This window comes from Mustela lutreola, chromosome 8 (genome assembly GCF_030435805.1).
Source record: "Mustela lutreola isolate mMusLut2 chromosome 8, mMusLut2.pri, whole genome shotgun sequence".
Classification (NCBI taxonomy): domain Eukaryota; kingdom Metazoa; phylum Chordata; class Mammalia; order Carnivora; family Mustelidae; genus Mustela; species Mustela lutreola.
Window position 1 is genome coordinate 42,783,604 of NC_081297.1, and position 20,271 is coordinate 42,803,874.

General features: G+C 38.5%; 2 protein-coding genes across 29 annotated transcripts in view; one reads left to right on the plus strand and one right to left on the minus strand.

Annotated features, from left to right (window-relative positions):
* CACNA1C (calcium voltage-gated channel subunit alpha1 C) overlaps positions 1-20,271 on the minus strand; it is a 744,856-nt gene that overhangs the window by 709,649 nt on the left and 14,936 nt on the right. The window lies entirely within an intron of this gene.
* The window catches only part of DCP1B (decapping mRNA 1B), a 54,272-nt gene continuing 36,065 nt past the window's right edge, over positions 2,065-20,271 (plus strand). The window contains exons 1-3 of the mRNA XM_059184400.1: positions 2,065-2,332; positions 8,697-8,737; positions 13,088-13,215. Of these exons, the coding sequence (XP_059040383.1) occupies positions 2,183-2,332; positions 8,697-8,737; positions 13,088-13,215 (319 nt within the window). The 5' untranslated portion in view covers positions 2,065-2,182. The remainder of the gene's footprint in view (positions 2,333-8,696; positions 8,738-13,087; positions 13,216-20,271) is intronic.

Sequence of the window (20,271 nt, forward strand, 5' to 3'; positions counted from 1 at the left end):
TTATTCAAGAAGAAAGGAGGCAGAAGTCTGTCTTCATCCTAGAAGGATGGAGCTTTAAGAATTTGGGGAAAAAAGAATTTTTAAAAAAGAGAACAAAGCTCTGTGGGCCAGGAAATGAACAATATGGCAATGCTGAAGTCATTGCGATGTTATGTATCTTTGTTTTCTGTATGACTTATAATCTTCAAGGGTTTTCCCTTTTCTTTTTTTTCTTACAATATAGAAAGTTTAAAAAAAAAACTTCCTATTTTTTCCTATCTTCTTGAGTAAACTCTGAAAGATCAGGACTTACTATTGTATCCTCTTTTATCTCAACTTGGATTTCAGTATTCTATAAGTCATGCACTCTTAAAAAGAAAAAAAAGACATTACATGAGTAAATGCAACTAACTCGTGGTGGAGTGCAATAAAATAAGCATTTCTAAATTTCTATTCACAAGGCACTGGACCAACTACTTGGGAGCCAACTGGGTTGTATTTATATTCCCTGAGTTATTGGGAAAGGTAGACTTTGCTCATAGGCCCCAAGGCTTGAAGGTAAATTCCTTTACAAAAGAAATGTTAAACGCTTGCCAAAAGATTTTAACAAAATTGTACAATCAGTTATGCCTGTATTAGACTGACAATATTCCCATCCCCAATGTTTAAGGACCAAATCCCTTATCACAGACTTTCTAAATGCCCACTGACCTCATCAGAAAAGACTTTAAATACTGAGAAGCCGTCCAACTCCTGGTAGCAGATACATATTTACTAAACTTCTATTTTTCAGTTGAAAGCTCAAAAATTATTACTGGTAACAATAATGGTCCTTGTTTTCCTGGAAGTGACAGAGGCACATGATTTATTTTCGAAAAAATGCCTATGGAGCGGCACCTGGGTGGTTCAGTGGGTTGAGCCGCTGCCTTCGGCTCAGGTCATGATCTCAGGGTCCTGGGATCGAGTTCCACAGCGGGGAGCCTGCTTCCCTCTCTCTCTGCCTGCCTCTCTGCCTACTTGTGATCTTTCTCTGTCAAATAAATAAATAAAATCTTTTTAAAAAATGCCTATCAAATACCTGTCTGAATAACCATAGTTAGTCCATCTTTCTTTCAAGTAAAAATAGTGTCCCGTGAAAATAAAAATATTAGTTCAGCTTGCAACTCAAGCACAGAAGTGGTTTCCTAGGGAAGAGTATGTGGTACTCCTGTGTTCAGCACAGGTGCTTTGCACATACTTCTTATGTTTTGACACAGAATTTAAAAAGTGTGGAGCGCCTGGGTAGCTCAGTTGGTTGAGCCAGGGGCTCTTGGTTTTTTTTTTAGCTGAGGTCCTGATCTCAAGGTGGGGAGATGAAGGGGATGCTCCTTTCGGGGAATCAGGGCTCAGCCGGGAGTCATGCTTCAGATTCTCACCCTCTGCCCCTCCTCCACTCGCATACCCGTTCGCTCTCTCGCTCTCAAAAAATAAATCTTTAAAAACTGAAGCAAAAAGCTGAATTCTAATAAAATTAATAATTTTTACTGCTTTATGAAGAACATCCTCAAGCGACACTGGCTTTTGCCGCGGTGCTCCGCCTTGAATCACTCTAAGACGCCTGACTTTACTCCCCATTGTTTTTGCACCACTGGTGCAAATATCAACACAGTGAAAGAGGCAAAGAAATCCTAGTATTGTCATGAAAATAGTTTTCACATGGCAGACCCCTGAAAGGGTCTCTGGAATTCCCGGGGGAATTCCGTGTTTTGAGAACCACTGGGTGTTTGTACATAAAGAAATCACAGTTCCCTTTCTCTTCAGTTACTAGTTTTTGACGTTTATTTATTATTACAGGTTTGATCACTGCACGCCAAAGACACTCCAAGGCGTCGAACACATCCAAGCGATACACCCAAGCGCGCGTGCAGCTCCAAGACTCACGTAAGAAGAAAACAGCGCTTGGGAAAGGGGATGGTGGTTCCGACCTCTAGCCGGGGCTTGCGGTTGCCCCCGGCAACGATTGTCGGGGGCGGGAGCGCGGCCATCGATTAGTAATGTCTTGCGTCCGTCACCGGAGGTGGGGGCGGGGGCATGGCTGGAGAAGGAAGGCCTCCTCGGCCCTGCGGTCGCCGCCTGTTTTCGGTTGCGAGGCGGCTCGCTCTTTCTGCGATCTATTGAGAGTGGCTTCCGACAACCCTGGGTTGATGTCGGGGAGGGAGGGAAGATGGCGGCCGTGGCGGCGGGCGGCCTGGTGGGAAAGGGGCGCGACATCAGCTTGGCGGCCCTGCAGCGCCACGACCCCTATATCAACCGCATCGTGGACGTGGCCAGCCAGGTGGCTCTGTACACTTTCGGCCATCGGGCCAACGAGTGGGTGCGTGCGGACGCGACGGGGCCGTGCAGGCAGGGCGAGGGTGGGGACGGGGTCGTCAGACTCGGGGCTCCAGAACCCAGTGAGGGGGAGGAGACGCTGACGTTCTGGAGGTGGATGGAGGTGGATGGTGGTGATCGCGGCCTGAGGGCGAAGTTGTGGCAACTAGACCCCTAGGCCGGGGGTTTGGGGGAGAGGGAAGCCGCTCTGAGAAGCCACCTGAAGTTGGGGAAAAGACTTAAATATCTACGACACCCCACGTGGGGATACCAGACGGATCAGGGACGGGACCCGGAGCTGAAGGAAGGAGGGGGACCTAATGCCTTGAGGGCGGAAAACTGCTGTAGTTTGAGAAAGTGAAGCAGGATTCTGTCACAGTGAAACGTGGCTGTAGGGGAGGCAAGGGTAGGGGACGAAGGAAAAAGCCGAGTTCTGGTTCTGAAACATCAGTCTTAGATGGGACGAAGAGGAGTCAGACCATGGCAGAGGGGAGAAATTGGACTTGTGAACTCAGGAAATACAACCGAGAAAAGAGCAAACATCGGCAAATAGAGGACAAAATGGGGGCTGGGTCTAACACTTCGAAGGAGGTTGCCTCTCTTGGAAATACCGTTACACCACAGCCTACCAAGACCAGAATGAGTTTGAAATTTGAGTCCGTTAGGGAGCCGGATTATTTAGTGCACTTCTCAAAGCAGAAACCCAATAAATAGCAATGGGATGAAATTGTGAAATTCCTCACAATTACAGTGGGGTAGGAGCCTAAAACACTTCAGTCCTTTGCAGCAATTACTGCGTGTGAAATTTTGTAACAACCCACTTGAATAGAGGGAAATGTAATTTTTCTTTTCCTCATAATAATTTTTGTCCCAAATAATAATCCATCCATTACATAGCCATCCATCATTTTAAAATAAGTTGGAAAACAGTATAAAAAACTGGGCCAGGATGAATGAATTTCAGGTGATTTTTAAATGTATTCTCTAAGACATCAAAATTCAATCCAAGGAAAACGTGCATATTGAACAAATTAATATATTTTTTAACATTTGCATTCATTTACATAGCCCACTTCTCTCTAGTGTGGACCTTGACCACTCTGTAATTTAAAAACTCACCTGAAAATAATTAGGAGAAGTAAAAAGATTTTAAAAAGAGGCCCTAGAATGGGAGAGATGAAAATAGTTTTACCCTAAGTTCTTTTTTTTTTGTTTTTGTTAAGATGTTATTTATTTATTTGACAGACACAGCAAGAGAGGGAACACAAGTAGGGGGAGTGGGAGAGGGAGAAGCAGGCTCCCTGCTTAGCAGGGAACCTGGTGCAGGCCTGGATTCCAGGACCCTGGGATCATGACCTGAGCCAAAGGCAGACGCTTAAGGACTGAGCCACCCAGGCAACCCATTACCCCAAGGTCTTAAGTTAGGAATTTTGCTGGAACAGAGCAAGGAATTTAGGTCTCTACTCCTAGTTGTCAAGCAGAAAAGGAAAACGGGGAGACGTCTTTAATATTCACCAGTCTGTAACACTTGGTCAGCAGAGAGCTTACTTATTTCCTCCTCATTTTCGGGGGAACTTGTCACCTGGGTCTTTATGTAAGGAACATTGAGCAATGTACTGGGTGATTTCATCAGTGGCAATTTAGAAAAAATACAAAGATACTCTACATATTGCATTGCTATTACACTGCTGTATAAGAAGATGCCAAAGGCATACTGTGTTAATTCTGTCAAGGTAGTTTTGTGGGAGATAAAGAGTCAGATGTACAGTAATGTGAGCCTACCTAACAGTGGGATTAGAGTCTGAGGAATCTTGAGAAATTGTTAACATGTAGGGGACAGCATTCCTCTTGGAAAACAATTGTCTCCTATAGGCTTTTGACAGGATCTCTGTGATAGATACCTGTTCAGATAGTTAGAGGTTTATTATATAGCCAGTAAAGTCCTTCTAAAGCCTCATCAAAAGGTAGAAGTGTCACAATGCATTATTTACAGGAGTTATGTTTTCCTGCTTCCTGTACTTGTTGCCTTCAAACAGGGCATAATTCATTCAGTAAGAGGTCATTCTTTCAAAGTACTAATCTTCAAGGCTGTGGTAGCCAGAAAAAAGAGACCTAGTTCAGATGCAGAGCAATTGCTGAGGGTGAACAGTTTGTCACCCCTGACTCCATACGCCATCACTCAGGGCCTCTGGATGAGAGCCTTTTGAACATAAACCTACTGAAAGCAGAAAGAACATTCTTGAGATTGGAAGTGAAAGTATATATGCAAGAAAGCAGATGGGAGGTAAAGAAGGGGAGTTCTTACTACACTGAAATAGATGAAGAATGACTTCAGGCGTTCAGAGCAGGAGGTATTAGGAATGAAGGGTAGACAGAAAATGAGGTGTTTGAAGGAAGGATTAAGAAAGATTGTGTCCTGCCTGGAATAGGAATTTAACAGAACTACTTCCCATTCATAATTTGGAAAGACTGCTCCCCCCCAAGTACCTACATGTCATTTGAAGAATGGATTTTCACCTCTCAGTCCTTAGAGCAGTGGTTCGTAGCTAGTTTTGCTTTCGTCTCCAGGGAACATCTGGCACAGTGACCAGAATTTTTGGTTGTCACACTAAGAAGGAACATACTACTGGCATCTGAAGGATGGAGGTTGGGGATGCTGCTAAATATCGTTTATGCAGGACGAGCCACCATGACAAAGATTTATCTGGCCCCAAATGTCAGAAGTGCTGAGCTTGAGAAACTGCCTTAGTGTGACTGTTGTCCTGTTTCTAGCTAGTGTTTTTCAGTTTCCTGTGTATCAAAATCACTTGGGGGTTTAAAAAGTGTAACTTGCCAGATGAGTATCTCAGGATGTGAAGTCCAGGCATTGCTCTGTTAAGGACTTATAGGTGACTTACATGCTATGTGCATGATTGAGAGAGGTTTATGGGGATAAGTGGAGGCCTACTTTTTTATTGTGTTAACATAGATAATTACAGAGATTGCTTTGGGTGGTTTCAAAAGTGTCAAATGCTGTACCGAGTCCCAATAATTTGCCAACTAACACAATTTTATATTCCATCTTACTATTTTAAATTTTGATCTGCTTAATTTTTTAATACATGTTAGATTTTATAATAGAGTGTAATATTGAGTCATTAAATTGTACTTTTAAAATTCTAGCCAAAATTCCCCTGGACTATAAACTAATAATTTAACATAGAAGTCCTCCTTGCCTGGAGGATCTAATAAAAACTTGTTCTAACTATACTCCAAAACCCCAAACCTAAGCTTTGCCCTGAAAAGGGGAAAAAAAAATCTGGTTGCCCTTGGACAACACCGGAGGGGCTAGGAAAATGCATCAGTTTGAGCTGTTTCAACCTTGATAGATCATAATTTACATTTCCAGAGCCCCTTTTATCTAGGCACTTAAAATATGTTTTTTAATCAAAAGATCTGAGTGGTACAGGCTAGTTATCTCTCTTCAGTGAAGAAACAGAGACATGGAATAATAAACTGGTTAGCCCCATGTGACCTGGCAAGAATCCCATTCCAGGTATTCATAAGCAAGATTTAAGAAATCCCCTGTACACCTTAGTGCTGCCGACAGTGTTCCTGGTGGGCAAAGTACACAGTGGATTTTGTTTGTACAGACTTTCCCAGTTATGTGTCTGGATCCCAAAGAAAACTCTAGAAAGCTGTTGCTTGATGTTTATTCTACAGGGAGACTAGGCCTGTGGTACTGGGCTGTGGGAGTCTGCCCTGAGCCAGTCGGGGAATTTCAAACTTTTTAAGAACCTGTTGCAGTTGAAGGAGGCCACAAATTCTTTAACACTTTCAATGAAGAGGTGGGGTCCATTACCTTGAGGGCACTATGCTAAGTGAAATAAGTCAAAGAAAGGTTCTGATATTGTTTGAGTTCACTAATATGTGGAATCAAAATAAATTGCATGTTTCAAGTTGGGAGGACAATTTTAGGACATGCCTTTTACATTTCTGATTCTGGGTTTTTCAAAACTGAAATTGGGCAGTTTTTTTCTTTTTTCTTTAAAAAGAAAAGAAAGTTTCCATTGCTACTTCAGGAGGAAGGGAAGCAACTCAAAAGCTATTAGCTTTATGTGTTTGGATCGCTAAGATGAAAAAGTCTGAGGTCAAATACTGGAAGAACAGAAGTGTTTGGCCTTGCAGCAAGTGGTCCTCATGATGCATGTTCCTTAACCTGTATCTCTGTTTCAGCTTCTTATCAAAGTAGGAAATAATACAGGATATTTAACTTTTACACATTTATTCTTGAAGGTTCTGTGGACTGTAAATACTTGCCAACTGTAGTGGTTGAACTTCAGGAATGGCTACAAATTTTAGACTGTTTGGGTACTATTTATTGTTCTATAGAGGCCATTTTCTCAGTGATTAATATTGTGGCAGTTTAGGTAATTCTTACCACTTAAAGTGCACCCAGCATATAGATTTCTCAACAGTTAAGAGTTAACCATGTTTGTGTACACGAGGAAAGGTAAGTCAAAATGTTTCTGTATCTTTTTGTTGTATTTTTTTTTTTTTCATTTCGACTCTGTTTTTCAAAGCATAGTGGGAAAGGGCCACACTTGAGAAGTAAGGATATTTTTCACAGGACGCTGAAGTGATTTATGCAAACTTTATAATAAATCCATTTTAAGGATGAACTGTAATCTTACCAATGTGTATGTATTAGAGAAAAGATTGACTAAAATTGTTTTAACTGTTATAAATTCTTTATTTCTAATTACATATTCTACTATGAGGAGTAAAATTCTTGTTGCTAAGTAATTTAATATCCATTAGCTCTTAAACAACAATGTTTGGTGGGGCTCCTGTGTGGCTCAGTGGGTTAAGCCTCTGCCTTCAGCCTAGGTCATGATCTCAGGGTCCTGGGATCGAGTCCCGCTTTAGGCTCTCTGCTCAGCAGGGAGCCTGCTTCCCCCTCTTTCTCTGCCTGCCTCTCTGCCTACCTGTGATCTCTGTCTGTCAAATAAATAAATAAATAAAATCTTTAAAAAAATTGATTAAAAAAAACAGTGTTTGATGATGTTTGACATAATTTGGGACATAATGGATTTTGATTTCAGGACTCCTAGTACAGTTCTTTGGGCAGAGAATGTTACTTAACTGAGGCAGCCGTTTTCACATCAGAATCACCTGACAGCTTAATGAACATGAGGCTGCTGCACATCACCCCTGTAGTCTGAGTCTGTAGGTCTGGGGAATAACCCAATAATTTGCATTTCCATCAAGTTCCCAAGTGATGCTGATACTGCCAATGTGGGGTCTATACCTTAAGACCCACTGGAGTAAGGTGACCAAGAGAATTGCCGAAATTACTTGAACATGTGAGGGGGTCATGCTTCCAATGTTTTATGTGCCTTTAAAAAGTTATCATTTAATATTATATATACCCTTGTTCTTAAAGAGTGCATTTCCCCCCAAAACTACAGAGTACTTAAATTTTGAATAATTTTCATAATAGAGATTAATAATTAAATATTAGGTTAGGTAGAATGGGGAAACTAAACCGTATAAGTAGCAAATGTACCTTTTAAATTCTGCGTTATAATAATCTAATGACTAGCTAAAACGAAACTTTTTTTTAAAGTATACATTGTACTAATGAACGTTTTCACCAGGGCCTGGGCTCCTGTCTTCGGAGAGATGGAAGAGAGCGTTTCCAAATGAACTGAAATGATAGTTCATCACTTTCACTTTACCACTTAACCAGTTTCTCTCAGGCAGATTTCTTGAGTCCTAGCTTAGCAATGTTTCTAACTTGATTTCAAAGATCCGATAGAGACTCTAAATATTCCACACCACGTTGGTGATTAATTTGTCTGAAAACTACCGCATCGTTGCTCTCTTCTGGGCTGTAGTCAAAGTTGGCTTATTGACAGAAGATCTGCTCTCCTTGGTGACACGATAATGGCAATAGAAGATGAACCGAGAAAATAAAGAAGGGGATAATGAAATGCAGACACTAGTGACTTCTGCAGCCACATATCCAGGTCACAGGGTAGAGGACAAGGCAGCACACTTATCTCCTCTTTCAAAGGAAATCTGTGGAGCGTATTTATTTTTGTATTGCTTTAGCCAGAGGTGTATTGCTGTCCCTGTCTTTGGTAAAGAGAGAGAATGATGGTTTATTTCATGAGTGACAAAAGTAGAAGGACTGCTTCCTGCTGCCTAATGAGCAGAGCCACAACCTGGCTGAAAACCTGCCTTTCTCCTTTCCCTAAGAATAAACCCTCCTGTTAAGTGGATTTGGCCTTACTTAAAACTGACTATTCTCTTACTTCTGTGAAAGTGCCTATTAATGAAGAGAATATACACATTTTGCTGTTTTGTTTTGTTTTATTTTTTAGGAAAAGACTGATGTGGAAGGAACCTTATTTGTTTACACAAGGTAAGAATATTTTACTTTTATGAAGAAACTGACAGTCTTTCAAAGAATATTTTAATTTGGTTGTGTTGCTCTTCAAATGTAGTTTTATTCCACAGAGAAGTGAAAAAACCTGAATCTTGGTTTGAAGTTATTAGTGATACAAGGAAGGGAATACTGAGTAATGTCACCTGGTATAGTATGAGAAATACTAATTTCAGAATGTAATTTAAACTCCAGTATTGAAGAACTTTGTTCTTTTTAAAACAGTATTAAATATTTATCCTTTAATTCAAATGAGTAGTACAGAGTCCTTGAATATAATGCATTGGCAAGAAGCTAGAAGTACACTATTAAGAATATTAGATATTTTAATTACTATTTGGAAAAAGGTTTTATTGGTCACTCCCCCCACCCCCCGTCATTGATTCTTTAAAGAAGTGTGCTCCAAAATTAAGGATGTCTTTTAGTCCTCTGTTATATAGTTAATAGAGTATATTTTAGGATAAATTTGATAAATTCACGTTTTTTGTCATTTGTATGAGAAATTGTTAATATCACATAGTATGCATATTGTCTTAATAGTTCAATGTTTTATTCATATAAACATTCACGTAAACTGTCCATTATTTTCATTTGGAGGACGAAGATAAAATACAAAGGGCTAGTACAAACCCTTCTAGAGCTAACAGCTTCATTGGGGAGACAGAAAATGCATGTGTGTGCATGTACACACACACATTTTTTTTTTACCCTTTCACGTTTAAAGGTAAACCATCCCCCCCAACAATAAATAAAAGTAACCAAAAAATAAAGATAAGTCCCAATGGATAGCCTATTCTTAGCTCCAGTTGATAGGTTATAAGGAATGAATGGGCTTCTGTGATTATGGAAGACTTTATCGAATTGGTGCATCTCAAGTAGGCCTCAGGAATAAGGTAGCTCTTGCACAGAAGAGAGGGAAGGGCTGTCTCAGCAGGAAGGATGGAGAAAGCTGAGGCATACGACCTAGTGTGGTGAAGGGACAGTAAAGAAAACGACTTTTGGCTGCAGAGAATTTATCCTGGTTTATATCAGTTAGAAGACAGTAAAGGTAAAGAGATTTTGCTGGCTTGGAATGTCAGACCAGGGATTTTGCAATTTATTTTCTTAGCAGTAGGGAGTCACTGAAGGTTTATGAACAGGGAAATAACAGAGTTATGGCAAAGTGTGTGGGGAGAGTCAGTGTATTAGCATTATGAGGACGCACTGGTTCTAGAAGTTGGACTTAGAACAATGAGAAAATTATTGCAGTGGAGTAGATATGAGATGATGAGAGTATGAACTAGAATGGTAGAAGCTGAGACTGAACAAATTTCTTGAAAGATTGCACATATAGAAGGAATGATGAAATTTAAAAAAACAAAAAAAACTACGATTTTGAAATAGAAGACAAAGAATGAAAGAACCATAAGCAGAATAGAAAGATAGGAGGTGGAGAATCTGGTTTGAAGATAATTTTATTTTGAAATAATGATTTTGGTGTAGTATCAGGGCATTTGAATGAGCTGCCAGGTTCCACAGGCCAGGTTAGGGATGGGGATACAGAGCTTCGAGTCACCTGCCTTAAACTGGTCATTGAAGCCATGAGAGTACAAGTGTTCTCTGAAGGAGAAGAAAGTGATGAGGGCTAGTGGTTGAGTTTTCACGACCAGAGATACAGAGAAGAGTCAGCCATATAGACACAAGCAAAATGAGAATGTTGCAGAGAGGCGGGTTGCAGGCCCAGTGCAAGGATGGCAGAAGAGTGTGTCAGTGGAGGCGGAAGCCACAGTGGGAGTGGAAAGAAAGGAACAGATGGGCAAGACCATTGGGGTAGGTAGAGGAGGTTGGTTTATTAGAAAAGTGGTGGGAATGCCTAAGAGCCATTGGCTGCTTTGGTTTACATTATGTTCTAAAACATTCTGAAACACCAGAGCATACCACTGAGTATAAACTACTCTTGAGAATTTTTAAATGTGAAAAGAAAACCAAACAGATAAACTCCGACTTATACCAAGCACACACACACACACACTTACACACACGGTGCATTTCTCATTCATTTCATACAAGTATGACTCTTTTGAGAAGTGAAGAAAAGGTGTATTAATATATGCTAATGATTGGTTTTAGGGATTTTTAGTAGATGCGCTCTCTCTCTCTCTCTCTCTCTTTTTGACTGCTTAAGATTAACAAATTATACAAGTATTTTCTCTTTTGTACCCACACCAATTGAAGGTTTGCATTTTCAAGTATTTCTTAATATACTCTGAGTTCCAAATGGAACTGTCAGTTCAACCATAGTTAGAGAAACAACTCTTTCCTTGTTCCTTAAACTCTTCCCCAAATCTAACTCCTCTAGAATAGGAGCTTTCCCCATCTCCCCTCTTGCCCGGGGGTGGGCCATCAGATAGATGCCAGATTCTAACATGTTGAGGTCTTTCCTCAGTAGAGAATGACAGAAAGCTCATAAAAGTCAGAGGGGTGGGACGCCTGGGTGGCTCAGTTGGTTGAACAGCTGCCTTCGGCTCAGGTCATGATCCCAGCGTCATGGGATCGAGTCCCACATCGGGCTCCTTGCTCAGCGGGGAGCCTGCTTCTTCCTCTGCCTCTGCCTGCCATTCTGTCTGCCTGTGCTCGCTCTCTCCCCCTCTCTCTCTCTGATAAATAAAATCTTAAAAAAAAAAAAAGTCAGAGGGGAGTTTTTAGTACAGGTAATGGGGCTACTGGTGATAATATTTTGACTTCTGTTATGGATATTGCTTTGGAGGAACTGGCACATTCATCCCCGAGCCTATTTTATAAATTATGAGATGGTATAGTAACCATACCATTAGAGAGGTGAGGTCCTGTTGTGATAATGAAATAACTGAAGAATCAAATTCTGATTCTGTATAGAAGTGCCTAATCCCATTTAAAAATTTTTTTCTTTATTTCCTGCCATGGCTTGCTTTCTGTAATAGAGAGTTCATAGAGACACCCACTGGTGATTTTTGAACTTGACATTTCCAGAGGACCCTCTGTGTGAGAGATCATGGGAACTCTTTCCTTCTTCCTTGGAATTTAAGTTGAAATGATTATCGTGACTATAATATTGATCATATGCCCACCACTGCTTTACCTTTTTGTAAAATAAGTTAGTCAAGGATTGGCTTCCATCAAGTTTAACTTTGGAGGTCTCAAAATTCTGTAGTAGTACTGTAGCTGTATTTTACTTCGTTAGTAGCATCAAATGGCTAATTTGAAATAAAACTGAAACATAAACACCTTTTCTTCCTATCGCTCAGAACATTTCTGTGGGTTGGTTACCCTGCTGCCCTAGTTTAAAGTAAATAAATGAATTCTGCTTGCTTCAGTTTCAGTGTAGAAGCATTTGGTGTTTCATTTGTCACCAGAAGTTGCACAGTTGGATTACTATATGGCTGTCACCCAAGAGTAGACAAATGCACATGTAGTTGTTAGAGTTACACTCTGTGTAATTTGGGTTCTGCCTGACAGAGAGTAGGCACTGAAGGTTTATTCACTGAAACGAAAAATAAAAAGTCACTAAATGACACACTGTTATGGAGGAAAAACTTTCATAGTAGTTTATCTATGAAGTTGTTTCCTTTACGAGGAAGACAAAATAGTTGCTTCTTGAATTAAATTCTATGATCTTTTAATTGTACTGTATCTCATCATGGGTTCGTTGACCCAGAGGGGCATCATTTTTTTAAGAGATTTTACAGCTTCAATTTCAAACCAACACTAACATTTTTTTTTTATATCTTTTATTTATTTGACAGACAGAGATCACAAGTAGGCAGAGAGGCAGGCAGAGAGAGAGGGGGGGAAGCAGGCTCCCCACTGAGCAGAGAGCCCGACGCGGGGCTCGATCCCAGGACCCTGGGATCATGACCTGAGCCGAAAGCAGTGGCTTAACCCACTTGAGCCACCCAGGCGCCCCAACACTAACATTTTCTATGAAAAATTTTTTCGTATGATTGTGATGTGCACTCAAGATTCTTTAGAAGTATCTGTCAGTAATTTTTTTAAGTGGTTATTTCTGCACAACCTAGAGAGGGAAGCAAGATACCTATATACACATAGCTAAATAAGTAGGACTTGCTTTTGCTAAAGGGACAGCAAGGGCAGTCACACTGGATATATTACATATGAAGTAGTACATGAATTAGTACATTAGTACTGTTAGCCAATAGTAAAGAATCATTGGTTTTTATGTGTACAGTCTGCACAAAGCTGTATATACATACAAAAAGATTGAGAGGCATATTCGATTATTAGTTCTATTGAAGTGTACTTCTGTGGAATAATTTGTCTTTTGATATCATCCCTATCCCTTGCGATTTTTAGGTCTGCTTCTCCAAAGCATGGGTTCACCATTATGAATAGGTTGAGCATGGAAAACAGGACAGAACCCATTACTAAAGACCTGGATTTCCAGCTCCAGGATCCTTTCCTTCTCTACAGAAATGCCAGATGTGAGTCTTTCTTAATGCATTGGGTGGTTTTATTTCTGCGTTTGGCCAAATGCTTAAAATTGTACAGTAGATGTCTTTGTGTTTGTGTCAGCATCAGTTAACTTAGGAAATACGCAAGTCCAGTTAAGGGAATTGCTCCTACCTCACGAAAGTTCAGTGAAAACAATGTGAATAGGATGATGTTTAAGTATTTGAACTCTGTCTTCTGCAGCTAGACTTGTTTGTAGTATGAACCCATCAGAGATTTTAAACCTGAGTATGACTGAATGAGACAAATTCTTGGTCAGGATACTGCAGAGGGACAGACACATAGGTGGTGCTACAGGCACAGAATTGATGATTTAGCTAGTGGCACTATTTCCTTATGTATCACCTCTGACCTAGCATCATGATAGGTTATTGGAAAAAGAGGGCCATATTCTAGATTGCCATCTTTTGAACACCTAGTAAATGAAAAACCAGAGTCCAAAGAGTTTTGGTCATTACGAATTTTGTAAACTTTGTAATGTTGAAGTTATATTAGGTAACTAAATGGTCATTGTCTGATTTGATACAAGGTGTAGCAATCGCCTGTTCAGTAGTCTCTCTCCATTTTATTCTTGTGATTGTCTGACCACTTGTGTTGGACTATTGGGCAACCCAGAGAAAATTTGATGAAAAATACATGAACTGCAGGAGCATCTCCATACACAGAAAAAATGAGAGCATACTTAAAAATAAATCATATGTGCCTGCCCGTGATCTGTGCTTTGTGCATAACTTTCAGAAAGACCTGGCAGTTAAGAAGTGTTTTCCATACATTTTCCACCCTGCTTGTGAGATCAAGATACAAGAATTTGGCAACTATATACTATTCAGTATAATTTTAATAATCAGTGTAATCCAAATAATATTTAATGCTTTAATTCCAGTGAATTGTTTTGTTTTGAAATAAAGTAGCATTTTAACTTATGATTATATTCATATATAATCAGGTTGTCATAAGTGGTCATCTGTTATTTAGAGAATTACAGTTAAGTTTTTATGAGAAAAAAGCCATTAAAACTGTAACATGACTTAACCAATGGTAAGTCCTGTGAAGTGAAAAATTTAGTAATATAGGGAAATATTTTGTTTTTTTACTCCATTTCTTTGCTAGGAGTGAAGTTAAATCAGTTGTAGTTTATAGTTATTTGAATTATTTGTATGTTTGTAGATATGTCAGGTTTACTTATTTTTTTAGATTATTAGAATGTGTCAAATAATCACAAAAATAAATATAAAATAAATGAATATCAGTGACTTATAATAATCATTTTTGGTTCTTATTTTGGATAAATACATGGTCTAGTCAATATAGATAATATTTTATTTTAAATTCTTATCACCATATTACAGATTATATATCATATCACATACTGTATCAAAAATATAAAAATACAAACTTTCTTTAATGTGGTTGATATTTAAAAATACCTTTCCTAAGTCCCACACGGTTTATCTGGTAGGAAATAGAGTTTAGGTGTAATAAACATATAAAGCCTCACCTCTGCCCCAGGCCTCTGCTCTCTAATATGGTAGCCCCCAGCTGCGAGTGGCCACGGAGCACTGGACATGTGGCCAATCTGAATTGAGCTATGCTGTGAGTGTACAATACGCACTGATTTGCAAAGACTTAGTACCAAAAAAGAATGTTAAAAAAAATCTCATTAATAATTTTATATTGATTTATCTGTTGAAATGATAATATTTTGAATCTATTGAATTAAATAAAATATATTATTAAAATTAATTTCACCTGCTTCTTTTAATTTTTTTTATTTAAAATTCCATGTGTGGCTCACATTTGTGGTTCACCTTATATTTCTGTTGAACAGCACTGTTCTAGGCATTTTCATTTATTGTACCATATTTCATAATCACAACTTTGTAGGGCAGACATTTTCACTGTCATTTTGCATATGACAAAAGTGAGGCTCAATGAGATGACAGACCTGACAGAAACCTGTAAATTCTGTGCTTTTTTCCCCCACTTTTTCCTACATCATCTGTATTGTTCTCTGCACTATTAAACATGAATGCAAATTGAAAGCAGCCTTCTGGATGCATAACAAAATATTTCTAATGAATTTCCATAAGAAAGGAATGAAATCAGTTGAAGAGCAAAGAATGGAAGGGAATGGATCTATTTGCCTTTCTGGGTTTATTTGCTTTTTATTTTCTCCTTAATATCTGGTACTAATTGCCTTTGCAGCCATAGTCTTTAGTTTTAGTTACTTGTAAAAGCCTTTTCAGTCTCTGCCATCAAAGGTTCACAGGAGTGTTTACCCCAGGTTGCTTTCAAAGTCTCAGGTACCTCAAATGTTTCTAGAGAATTCAATTACTTTATGTTATAATCCTATATTCTTTAATAACATATAGATCATCCTTTGAACAATGAAGTCAACTTCACTCAAGAATGGTTTTTAAGGGGTACTTGTGTGACTCAGTAGTTAAGCATCTGCCTTTGGCTCAGGTCATGATCCCAGGGTCCTAGGATCTAGCGCCGCATCTCTGCAGGAAGCCTGCTTCTCCCTCTCCCTCCACCCGTGCTTGTGTTCCCTCTCTTGCTGTCTCTTTCTCTGCGTCAAATAAATAAATAAAATCCAAAAAAAAAAAAAGGTTTTTAACACTCTGTACCCCTATATAATCAAGAACTTCTCTATCTAGTGTTGACATTTCACCTTGGCCTAGGTATGTCATAGGCCATATGTTAACAGGTAGAGTTGTTTAAGATTTGTGGGGAGTTTTCTCATGGACTGTTTTAGATTCACTAAGTTAAAAAAAAAATTTATATCTCGGGAGACAATTATCCCTGTCTTGGATTAGATGAACTTAGAAGATCAAAATCAAGGAGTAAAAATCTTAAAATTTCTTCATTTAATTAAAAAAAGGATGTTTAATAAATAAATAACTTTGAATTTGACCAAACACAAAATACATGGTTTTATTACATTAAAAGATTTATGGTTTTTAAGCTTGGTTGTAATTGGGTTTGACTTATATAAACTTATATGTAAGGTAGATGTTAATTAAGGACAGAAATTCGTTTATTCAACAAATATTTATTAAGCATTTACTGTCCACCAGCCACTACATCAAGGCTTTATATGGGTTATTTAACTCTTGTAACTTTTTCTTGAAATGCTGTTATTCTTGTTTTATAAAGGAGGAAACTGAGATTAAAGAGATTTAAGTCATTTATTAGGGTCCATGACAATTTTGAGATGAAAATAGCATTTGAACTGGGAAAGCCTAACTTTATTTTTTATTTTATTTTCTTTAAGATTTTATTTATTTGAGAGAGAGAGAGAGACCGAGAACTTGCATGACGGGGGGAGGTTCAAGGACAGAGGAAGAAGGTGATTCCCCACTGAGCAGCGCCCTCCCTCTCCCATGCTGGGCTCCATCCCAGGACCCTGAGATCATGACCTGAGCTGAAGGCAGATGCTTAATTGACTGAGCCACCCAGGTACCCCGAGAAAGTCTTACTTCAAAAGCCCAGGCCCAACTAGTGAAAGTACTAATACATATGAATGACACATTTGAGCAAGATTTAATTTTTAAGAAATACTTAATCTTTTTATTGCACACTCCAAAGTTTAAAAAACAAGTTTGTTTTTTTTTAAGTTGAGAATCTCTTATATTTTAGTTATTAGAGAGGAGAATATCAAATAAAAACTAATATAATGAAAAGCTGAATTTGACCATTTCTTTTCTGTTATAGCCCTTTAGCAACCATTTCCTGTATTTTTCATTGCATAGCTAAATAAGCTTGTATTTTCCCAAATATATCATAAGATTTAAGATAGTACAGACAGCAGAGGCAGGTAGATTTCAGAGTTAGACCAACATGTTGAATATACCATTGTCTGTGGCTACAGGAGTCAGATGAAATTCTTTTAAGCTGCTTGATTTCATTGTAGACATAAACCTGGAGTTTGGAGGAAGTGATAAAAGGCAAAATCAAGATATTTAAGATCAAACTTATTTTAGAAACTCTGCCTCAGTTTTAAAGTAAATTTACCATGTTGGGTAGTTTTGTATTCAGAAAGAAATAGAATTTAAATCCTTTATTGACATTTGTAGGCTCTAGGAAAAACTGTTATAAACAATGGAATATGGTATGTTAAATGAAAATGATAATTACAGTCAGTCCTCTTTCAAATAGGCAATGTCCTAGAAGTTCCCTTTTAAAGTAATTGCTGGACTTTGGTAAAACATGGCATATTGAATACAATCCTGTGGTTCTCCTAAAACTGTTGAAATGACAATAAAGGAATAAAAAGAGACTAAACCTACAAGGGTGGAGGATGCATTTCATGAAAAAGATGGAAGAAACAAGAAAGAGGAAGGCATGCTGTGATAGCTTTATTATTCATAATGTATTAATCTTCCCTGCAGAAGATTATATATCTCTGTTCTGTTGTGTCAGACTTGACTACATGATTTGCCCCCCAGCCCCCGCCACTGATGCACCCTCCAGGAGGGTTGAACTCAAGTATGGCTATGTGAATTGCTTTGGCCAGTAAAATGTGGGTAGAAGTAGTTTGTATCATTCTGATTAGATACTTGAAGGACTAGTTCATGATTCACCATGTCTCTTTTCCTTCTGCTATGATGACCAGTAATGTTCTAGGCAGAGGCTGCTTTGTCAGCCTGGGTCCTAGAATGAAGATAACATGACAAAGAGGTAAAGTGAGCCATGATGGACATGTAATGTGTACAAAAAATAAATCTTTATCACTGAAAGTCATTTAGATTTTGGGGGTCATCTGTTACTGAAGCATAATTGGGCCTGTTATGATGGATACATAAGCCATCCAGGAAACGGGATCCAAACACTGATTAGAGGTAAAAGAATTCTAAGAACAACGATCAAGAGGAATCCCATAATGACCCCTGTGCAACAGAAGATCAGTTAGTCTAAATTAAAGTATAAGGATAAAGGGCTCCAGGAAGGGTGTCCAAGAAAAACTTTACAACTAATACTTTGAGTCTGTTGGGACATTTATAGTTTCTTGTTAAGAAAGTTTGGTGATGCTATAGAAACATTAGAAACATTGGGGAGAGGGAGAGAAAAATACAACAAAAGGAGTCAATTCTTAATTCCTAGGAATACAAAATATTGTAGAAGAAAAAAAATTATACTATATGGCTCTGCAGATTAAAATAATCATATAAATAGTATATGACTTTAAATTATGTACATGTATTATTTTGATAGTTATCAAATTTTAAAAATTGGATAGCAGAATAACATTCATAAAAACATTTTAATTGGTGGTTAGGTTTCTGAGTCAACTAACAAGTGCTTTTTTTTAGCCCATTATGCACATACTGAAGAGTTGCCCAGTAACATTATAATGATGCTCATATGAAATATAGCACTAGCATGTATAGCATTATTTCTGTAAAAAAATTAACTCAAGAGTAAAACTTATGTATATCCCCAAAAGTATAACTTCCTTAGCTGCAGGGCTGAAGTCCTGTAGTGCTCATTTGTAGTAACAGGTTATTTGTAAGGCTAAATATTCATATGAATTATATTTTAGCATGTTTGGTAATAGTAAAGTTAACTGAAGCTTTCTGAGACAATTGTAGTGGTTCTACTGCTTTCTCCTCCTTTCCCTTCCCACATTCATTCCAGTTCAGGCTTTTCATTACCTGTTACTTGGAGGTATTTCATAACACCTTATAACAAAAAGGGATTAAGCTTCCAGCACCAGCCAAAATATAAGTTCAGACATCTCTCTCATTGTTTAGAACTAAGAGTTCTAAATACAAAAAGCAACTAAGTGAAGATTCTGAAAGTAAACAACAGGCCTGTTGGGAAGGGAAATCAAAATCTGAAGAACATTCAGTATGGTGGTAAATTTCTGCATTTTATTCTTTTCTTATCTCAAGACTCAAGAGTGGGCCAAGGTGCAGAAGACAAGAACAACAAAAACTAAGAGAAACCCCTCTTTTTAGTTTGAGAATTGGAGAAATGGACTACTGTAAGCTACAAAGTATGAAAAAAGTCTCCTTCTTTCCTCCTTTTTTCTCTCCTAGCCCTACCCTGAAGCTAGTTGCAGTGCAAAGCTGAACTGCCACTGTGGCAATGATGGTTGTGACATAGTCCCCTAAAGATCACAAGAAACATCCTGTTTCTGCCACAGTAACTGGAAACCACTGCCCCTGTGGTCTAAAGATTTGTAGGGGCAGTGGGATGGGGGGGTCCCATTATATATTTTTATCTTTCTTTTGCTTCACCCTGTGAGCATCCCAAACTATGCAGACTGCCTGACTCTGATAAGCCAAAACTCAGAGACATCTTAACTTTATAGCCAGAGGTCTGGGGAAAGGGGCTCCTAAGAGCTGGAGAGTTGGGCAGATTCTAGAGGAGAAAGCTGAATAAGATCTCCTAATTCTGATTATGAACTGACACAAGTCCTGATCTCACCAGTGAGATTCACATACATGTAACAAAGACAGACATAGCAAAGTCTTTGAGAACTCACCTAAAATATAAACCACCATCATAAGTGGCATATATATATATGGCAGACACAGCTTTGAAATGGAACTGACATGGGAACCATTTCCCATAAAAGGCAAGAGAGAACTTCCTATCTAAACCTAAATGAATTGGACACCTTCTCAAAAAAAACAAACAACTTTTGGAGAGTTTTAAGAGTACCTGGAATCTCAAAATGTTGGGACATTTGGTACAGTCCAAAATTGCTAATCTTGCAAAGAACCAGGAAAATCTGATCAACTCTCAAGGAAAACCCAGCCAGTATTCACTACCCTGAGACGATCTAGGTGTTGGAACTATAAAACAGTGGCTTCAAGACAGTTATTATAACTATGTTCCATAAGGTAAAACTGAATACTCTTAAAATGAATGTAAAGAGAAATTCTCAGTAGAGAAGTAGGTATGAAAAGAACCAAATGGATAATTTGGAACTGAATAATACAGTATTCACTGGACCCTTAATAGCAGAATAGAGATGACAAAGGAATGAAAAGTCAGCAAATTCAAAGACAGATCAG